Below are 8,484 nucleotides of genomic sequence, written 5' to 3'. Positions count from 1 at the left end.
CCCCCCCCCCGCCACCGATCCCCCCCCTTCCCCGCCCCGCTGTGCGTTGCGTCAGCGCCGCCCCCCAATAGGCTGGCGCCCCGCCAGGGCGCTGCCAATCCGCGCGCGGTGGGGGCAGCGCCGCGGCCCGGCGGCGCCGAATTCAAGCCTGAAGGATGAATGGGGGGGGGGGGGTGAAGGAGGAGGGAGGGGGGCGGGAGGGGGGGAGGCGCGCGCGCGGGAGCGCGGAAAGGCGCGCGCGGGAACGCGCGGGGAGGGGAGCGCGCCGCCCCGCTGCCGCCCGCCCCCTTCCCCTCCCTGCCCGCTTCGCACGCGTGCGCCGTGCGGCGCGGTGGGGGGTTGCGTTGCGGCGCTGGGGGGGTTGCGCTTTGCCGCTGCTGCGTCGCAGCCTCCCCCTGCAAAACAACAACCCTGAGGAGCCCGTTTGTTTGTGCCCGGCGCTCTTTCCGCGGGGATGGAGCGGGCTGCCCCGTCCTGCGGGACAGCAGGCGGTTTCCCCCCACGGCCCGCAGCGCTCCGCGCTCCCCAACTCCGCAACTCGCAAACCCCGACCCCAACCCGCGCACCCCCACCCCGATCCCGCTCCTTTTGCTCCCCCCCACCCCCAGGCCCCAACCCGGCACCGCGAGGGTTAACCCCGCCGCTCTCCCCTCCCCCCCATCCCCCGCCCCCTCCTTCTTTCACTTCCGCGCGCGCGCGCGCGCACACTCTCCGGCGCGCGCGCGCGCGCGCGCTTCCCCCTCTCCTCCCTCCCCCCGCCCCGCCGGGGGCGGCGCGGATTGGCCGCCCGCCCGCCCGCCCGCTGCCAATCACGCAGTGTAAACACGGCGCCCATTGGCCGCGCGCCAGCCCGCCCCGCGCCGCCCGCACCGAGCGAGCGGCGGCCGCGCGGTTTCAAGGCGGCCCGCGGCCCGGCGATGAAAGCGGAGCGGCGGGGCCGTTTCCAGGCTCCCCCCAAACCTTCTCCCCCCCCCCCCCCCCCGCATCCCCCCCCAATCCTTCCCCCCCACCATCCCCATCCCCAAACCCTCCCCAGGCGGACATCGCCACCGCGGCCCCGGCAGCGGGAGATGGAAGGCGGCGGGCAGCGAGCTGCGAGCGGTGCGCGGTACCGGGAGCGGTGCGCGGTAACGGAGAGCTGCGTGCGGCAACGGGAGAAACCGTGCGCGGTAACGGGACGGCTAAGAACGGTAACGGAAGGGAACGGTGCACGGTTATGGAGAGTTAAGCACGGTAATGAGGGAACCGTGCGCCGTTATGGGAGGACTGTGAGTCGTAACCGGGGAAGCGGTGCGAACGGTGCGCGGTAACGGGAGGGCCGTGCGGGGTGACCGGGGCTGTCCGAGCGGCTTAACGCGGACCCGCGGCCGGGCCGCTCCGGTGCCGTTGCGGGGCCGTTGCGGGGCCGTCGCGGCGCAGTCGGTGCTCAGAGCGCAGCGGAGCGTTCGGGAGACGCCGTGCGGAGACACCGCTCCCCGCGTTCTGCCTTTATCCGGGAAATAAAAGCGTTGAAACGCGCGGATAAATCGCACCGAGCGCGGTGTGGAAGGCGCTGGGGCAGCGGGAAGCGCTCCGTTACCGCACGGCGCACCGGGAGCGAGCGATAACGAGCGGGGAACGGCCGCCAGAGCCCCGACGGCAGCGGGGATGTGCGGGGGAGCGCAGCCCCAACCCCGCAAAAAGCCCTTTTTCATTCCTTAATGTTTCTTTCCGTTTCTTTCCCCGCAGCGGAGCGCACCGAGGCCGGGAGAAACCGGGACGGAGCAGCGCGGGAGCGGCGCACGGCGGTCGGTAGTGGTGCGTGCACGGCCGCGGGGGTGGAAAACGGGAGAGAATTGTTTCGGCTAAAAAATATATATATACATAATAATAACAACTGAATATATAAATATTAAAGATTTAAAAAAATATATTTCCGAGCTCCGAGCTTCTGGTGCTCTCAGCACAGCGATGGCTCCGAGCCCGGCGCCGCTCCGGTGATGCCCCGTGCGGTGCCGCCCCGCTGCTCGCGTGCAGATTCCGGCGGGACAATCAATAGTGCAAACCAGCGTGGGTTAATTAAGGAGATTTTAATACTCCGCGCATCCCGACCCGCGCCTTTGTCCGCACCCGGGACGGCACGGAGACAAAGGGCGGTGGGGGGGCGCGGGGCCGCGCTTTGTTGGGGCCGAACCGGGCCGGCCTCGAGCTCCTTCTGCGCCCGCGGGGAACAAAGGAGAGCCCGGAGCGGAGCGCCCGGCCCGGAGCGGAGCGCACGGTCTCCTTTGTCCGCGGCTCCGCCCGGCTCTGCTCGGCCCTGGAGCCATGCGGGGCTCTGCTGCACCGCACCGCGGGCACCCACGGGCTGCGTGCTGCCGTGCGGGGCTGTGCGTGGCGGCAGCCCCAAAAATGGGATCGGTGTTGGGGTGCGGCGAGGCGGCCGCGTTGGCACCCAGCTCTACTGGCACCTGCCCCCTTCCCAGAGCTTAATTTCGGCGCAGCATCCCCGCTGTGTCCCGCTCTGCTCGAGCCCGTTCGCAGCAGAAGCAGCCTGCTTTGTGGCTTTTGCCATTTCTCCCCACACTCTTGCATTCCCCCCGAGGGCTGCGCACGGGACTGGCGTCGCTGCACTGGGAGCGTGTGTGTGCATAAGGTCTGTGAGCCGTGAAATAACCACGGCGCTGCCCACCTCGCTCTGCCTGGCTCCAGCTGCACCCCGGGTGCCCTGCAGTGCCGTGCTCCATGCACACGGCTGCCGCTGTGTCACCAGCCTGGGGACATCGCCTCCAAAGGGACCTGGTGCCGAGCTCCTGTGCGGGCTCCCCGTGGCTCTGCAGACTCCTCTGGCTCAGCACAAGCACTGAGCGACAGCCCTCGTGGTCAGTGGCACTGCTGGTGGCGGGGCTGGGGGACACAGCGGTAGCACAGCAGTGGGTTTGGGGCACCGAGATGAGGACAGAGCTGCCGTGTCCTCAAGTTCCTGTCCCCTCCGGTGTCCCTTCCAGGGCCTGGCCCAGCTCTGTGTTCTGCTAATGGGAGAAGGGCAGCTCTGTGCTGTGCTCCCAGGAAAGAAAGGCAGCCGGCTGAACTCCTATTCGCTGTCCCATTGTATCGGACGCGGTAATAATCGGGTTTGCAAATGCAATCGCTGCTACGATGCGAAAATCCTACTGGAAAATGTATTAGAGCAATTATCCGTCTCACTCCACGGCCGGGTGTAGCATTAATATTCAATTTTGATGTGCAAGTCCTATTATGTTAATGACTTTGGTGACAAAAGTCGTCCGTGGAAGACTTTTTCTTTATAGTGTAGCATCAGCGGGGGTGAGCGCGGCCACCACGTTGCTGTGGGGATGGGATCACAGCCAGGGCTGTGCTGTGGGGATGGGATCACAGCCAGGGCTGTGCCCAGCTCCGTGCAGCCTGGGGTGCGGTGTGGGCCGGCACTACACCCGGTGCTGCAGCTGCCCTCCTTTGTTCTCTCCGGGGCTGGGGGGTGTGCGGGGCTCCCTCCACTGCACTGCCGGTATCGGGGCCGCCCCGAGCTCTGCGGATGGAGGGTGGGCAGCGCTGCAGGAAGGCCTGGATGGACAGATGGACATATGGATGGATAGACGGATGCACGGCTCACGTGCAGCACAGAGAGGGTCGCAGCCCGCGTACGGCGCCGGTGCTGCCGACCCCCGGCATTACCGTTGCACAGCAACGCAGCTCCGCAGGGGCACGAGGCCGAGCCCCGCGGTCGCCAGCGCCGCCCCAGGGGACGGGAGCGGGACGCAGATTGGCAGAAACGGGAAAAAATGGCAGCGCCCTTCGCTTTCCGAGCAAAACACCCATTTCCGGCAGCGCGACTCCCGACCGCCTGCAGCCCCGCGGGCGACCCCGCCCCGTTCCCGGTCAGTGTGAGCCCAGCGGGGGTGAAGGGGGTGGGCACGGAGCTCCCTACGGGCCGAGCAGCCCGCAGCAGACCCCACCGGGACGGGTGTCTGCGGGCGGTCCCTCGAGAGCACCCCGCCGCTTCCCTCCCGGTGGGCGCTCGGCCCACCCACGGCCCCAGCACGGCGCGGGGACGGCCGCGGAGGCACGGTGGGGGGGCGGGGAGGGGAGAAACGGGGGGAAACCGGGGAGAGCCCCGGGCGCTGCCCCGCTGTGGCGGCGCCGCGCGCACGTGGCCGGGCTGGGGCATCCCCGGCCGCGCCGCGCCGCCCCTCCCCCCGCGCGACTATTGGCCCGCCCTTCCCCCCGCCGCGCTCCCATTGGCCCCGGCGCCCTCCACAAACAAAGGCCGGCGCCCGCGGGGGCTCCGCGCGCCGCCCTCATTGGCGGGTTGGCGGCGGCGGTGGGCGGGGCGAAGATCCGGCGGGCCCCGCCCTCCGCGCCGCGCCAGTTGCCTTAAAAGGGGCGGGGCGGAGCGCGCCCATTCATGCGGGCCGGCCGTGGGCGTGGCCTGGCCGAGCCGTTCCCGCTGGCGCGCCGCAGGCAGGTGGGTGCGGGCCGCGCGGGGCCCACGCGTGTGCTGTAAGGGCGGGGGGCGGCGGGGCCGCATCCTCGCGCGTGTGCCGCTGTTACAGCCGCGCGGGGCGGGGTGACACCGGACGGTCTGTGCTCACGCGGGACGGACGAGAGGCGCGCGTCGTGCGTGTGCGTGTGCCGCGCGTGTCCGTGTGATCCCTGCGGGCCCACGCGGTGCTCGCGGCTGCCCCGCGGGTGCGGGTAGGGCGCTGCTCTGTGTCTGGCACGAAACCGTGTGGTCCCCCCGGCTCTCGATCGCCTCCACGCGTGCTCTACGCCAGGCCCGGTGCTGGCACCCGCGTGGGTCTGTCCCTTCCCAGCCTAAATCTGCGATATCTACAGCACGGTGCCCCCCACCCGCGGTGTCACTCGTTTCCTCTGCTGGAGGGGGACCAGAGGGTCCACCAAGGACGTCTTGGGGACACTCCATCCTCCCTGTGTTCCCCCCCGAGAAGGTTCGTGCTCTGTACCTACTCTGCTCCTCCTGGCTGAATGCCTGCACAGACAGAACCCTCTTCTCCGTTTTCCTAATAGCATCCATAAATTTATTCTTGCTTCCAACCTGCCAGGTCCCCACATGACACACGGTGTCCTCCAGCCCGCGCCGCAGCGATGGATTGAACTTTAGTCTCCGAGCAATTAAGGTGACCTGAAACTGCACTTCATTAATGGTTGTTATGCAATAAAAACGATAAAACTGCCCTTATTTGCAATATAAAAAAGCAATTTGTTTTAATTTATGTTTTTAAATACTTGCCAGGTTCTTCCCGGGCTCTGCCAGGCATTGACCTTTGAGGTGGGAGGAGTGGAGCGGGTTGCTTTGTTGGGACAGGGTTAGGATTAGGATGTCCCTGTATGTCCCCCCTCTGGGCTGCAGCCTTGAACGGGCTCAGTGCCCCAGCTCTGCCAATTGCAAATCCGCTGCTGCTCTCTCCTGCCGCTCTGCTCAGCGAGGTGCACACACACGTGAGCACACACGCATGTGTGAGCGTGCTTCCCCCACTGAGCAGCACAGGACAAAGGCTCTGCCCCGGCGCAGCAGTGTGGGACCCTCATGGGGATTTGATGCGTTTTCATAAAACGGAGAGAGATCTTGAGCTGCCCCTCAGCCACCTTTTCTAATTACAGTTAATTGCAGCTGCCTGCAGCCCCTCAGGACCTGCTTATTCTCCTGGGCTCCCCACCCTGGGGCAGGATGGATGGGGGCCAGGAGCAGCTCTGAGCTGGGGGTCCCAGCAGATGCTGTGTGGGGATGCAGCTGAGGGCGTACTGTAGGGCTTGGAGGAGCCTGAGCTGTGCAGCACAGGGCTGGAGGAAGGGCACCACCCTACTGTCTCTATGCTGATGGTGGTGCTGGAGGCTGCCTTCGGCTCCCCCTGCTTTCCTCACAGCGTCGGGGCCGCGTTGTTCGGTAGCGGGGTGCTGATGGGTTGCAGGTGAGCATCCGCACATGGTTTGCATTGCAGAGAGGCTGGGGACACAGCAATTGGAAACACATTGCCCTGTGGGACTGCCCTGCATGCAGGCGGCCGGGGATGAATACTGCAGCCCTGTGTCAGATTGGCTGCAGCAGCAGTACCTACCTGATTTCCTCTTTTTAATGGGGAGGAAAATGGAGTTTCATTCATCACTTGGGCTTTAAAAATTGCCTGAGGAGTGTTTGCTTTCGAAAGCAAAAAAATCGATAGCGGGAAGAAAAGAGAAACAGGGAAATGGGCAGCAGTGGTGAAAGCAGATGGATACCAAATTCCCCCTAGGCTGGAGACAGTGGTAGGGAAGTTGGTAACACGGTCAGGACATCACCAGAGGCGTTGGAGCCCCCAGAAGTTGAGCTTTGGCAAGGTGCTGCGCTACCCATCCTCACAGGCTGCACATCCCACAGTGTGTTGCAGTGCTCTCAGTGCTTGCTGGGTTCCTGGTGGCCTTTCAGCATGTGGGGAAGCCACCTGAGCCCTTTTTTCTGCCAGTGTTGAGTTAGGGGCCATGTAAAACTAATTGGATAAACATGATTTCCCCTCTAACTCGGTGCAGATGTCCTGGTGCAGCAGTAAGGTGCTCTCCCTTCCCAGCCAGATGGGCAGCTGTGTCCTAGGTTCTGTGCCTGCTTGGGTAGGAGACATCCAGCCCCACCCCACAAGTGGGGACAGTTGGGGACCCCCCAGCCCTGGGGTCGTGGCAGCACTTCTGCTGCTGTAGAGAGCATGGGGGGCTGAGAGGAGGTCACAGTATGGGAAGTGTCCCATGTCCGGATACTGCATCCCATATCTGGGTACCAGGCCTGGGTAGTACATCCTATATCCTGGTACTATGTCCTATGCCCAGGTGCTGCATCCAGTATCTGGGAATGACATCCCATATCCTGGTGCCGCATCCTGTGCCTATGTACCATGTCCCATATCCCGCTACCACATCCCATATCCTGGTACCCTGTCCCATGTCTGAGTACAACATTCCATATCTGGGTATGATGTCCTATGCCTGTGTTCCATGTCCCATATCTGGGTACCATGGCCCATGCCCAGGTGCTGCAGCCCCCCCAGCTCTGGCCCTGTGCTACTGGTGCCAATTCTCACACCTGGGCACTGCTGTCTGCCCCACACCATCCTCTCTCCCATGTCCAGTACCATCACCATTCCCATCTGTGTGCCCTGTCCACTCAGGTCCCTCCCAGCCGGGCAACCTTAACCCAGAATGGGGGGCTTCGGATGAAGAGAGGGGCAGCCCCCATTGCTGCTGGGACTGCACTCTCATGGGGTTTTTGATGTCAGAGCACCACAAAGCAGCCACTGCTGCCGCCTCAACCCCGGCAGCACCTGGAGGGAATTAGGCAGGCGTGCTCCACCTCCCTGCAAACCTTTTGTAAAGCAAATTCTTGTGGTTACCCATTGCAATTGCTGCAAATTATACAAGCGCTGTGTATTTTGTTCCAATGGGAACATGCAGTTGGCTTGCACCGCTCAGACCTGCCACCATGCCTGCAAAGCAAGTCAGCCTGTGGGTGGTGGGCATCCCTTTATTCCTTCCCCTTTTTTAAGGGTTGATCCCTTGCAAAGCCTCCGCGCCCTCATTGGGAAGCACTGCACATGGGCTTTGATCCACCCTTGCCTGAGCACCATGTGCATCGCACACACACACACAACAGCCAGATGCCCAGATGTGCACACATGAACCCATGAGCAGAGCAGGAGCTGAGCCCAGAGAGATTGCTTGGGTTGAATGCACATGCATGTGTATGTATGTGCATGCATGTATATGCTTATGCGTGTGCATCCATGCATGTGCATGGGTGTACACGTGTGCACCTAAATGCTTGTGCCTGTGCATGCCTGCATGTGCATTCGTTGTTTGTATGTGCTTTTGTATGCATGAGCATGTGCATCTACATACATGTGCGTGCACGCATCTGCATGACTATAAACGCATTTCCCTGACTCTTGGATGCTGGGCCCGAAGGTGTCATCCCGTTTCCGCCTCTGCCAGCAGCCTTAAAACAAAACTTCCCCGCCCTCTCCCTCCCCTCAGTCCTCCCGGAGCAGTGTGCGCGGTCCTCCAAGGCGGCAAGAGCGCCGCCGCAGGCCGCTCCACCCCTCCCGTCTCGCTGTCCGCCGCCCCACTTCCCGGAAACGCCAGCGGAGCAACGGAAGGCGGAAGTGCCGCTGTGGCCGGTGCCGGTGCCGCCATGGCGGGTGGCTGAGGGGACCCGCGGGGCGGGGCGGGGTGGAGGGGCGGCTCCGGGCCGGGCCCTGCGGGGCGGCCCCGCCGCGGGTGATGGCGGCGGCCGCGGGCTCCAACTGGGGCCTGATCATGAACGTGGTGAACAGCATCGTGGGCGTCAGCGTGCTCACAGTGCCCTTCTGCTTCCGCCAGGTGAGCCGTGCCGTGCCGTGCCTGGCTCACGGCCGCCCTCGGGGGCGGGGGCAGCCCGGGGGGAGTCGCTGCGGGGTCCCGGAGCCCCGGGAACGGGCCGGGAGCGGTGGGGTGGCGGTGTGAAGG

The 8,484-nt window shown here is 64.6% G+C and overlaps 1 protein-coding gene and 1 long non-coding RNA gene across 3 annotated transcripts in view; both read left to right on the top strand.

The window, feature by feature from the left end:
- The first annotated feature begins 4,356 nt into the window (after window positions 1-4,356).
- Window positions 4,357-5,432, top strand: LOC116232336 (uncharacterized). Its single transcript, XR_004167669.2, has 3 exons — window positions 4,357-4,462; window positions 4,834-4,946; window positions 5,061-5,432. It is a non-coding gene; the product is annotated as an uncharacterized LOC116232336 (long non-coding RNA).
- A 2,770-nt stretch (window positions 5,433-8,202) lies between these two features.
- The window catches only part of SLC38A10 (solute carrier family 38 member 10), a 31,008-nt gene continuing 30,726 nt past the window's right edge, over window positions 8,203-8,484 (top strand). For both annotated transcript variants that reach the window (XM_031598895.2, XM_031598894.2), the window contains exon 1: window positions 8,203-8,358. In XM_031598895.2, coding sequence (XP_031454755.2) covers window positions 8,260-8,358 — 99 coding nt within the window. In that variant the 5' untranslated portion in view covers window positions 8,203-8,259. The remainder of the gene's footprint in view (window positions 8,359-8,484) is intronic.

This window comes from Phasianus colchicus, chromosome 20, assembly GCF_987193195.1.
Source record: "Phasianus colchicus chromosome 20, bPhaCol1.hap1.1, whole genome shotgun sequence".
NCBI classification, from domain to species: Eukaryota; Metazoa; Chordata; class Aves; order Galliformes; family Phasianidae; genus Phasianus; species Phasianus colchicus.
This window is presented reverse-complemented; position numbering and strand designations above follow the sequence as displayed.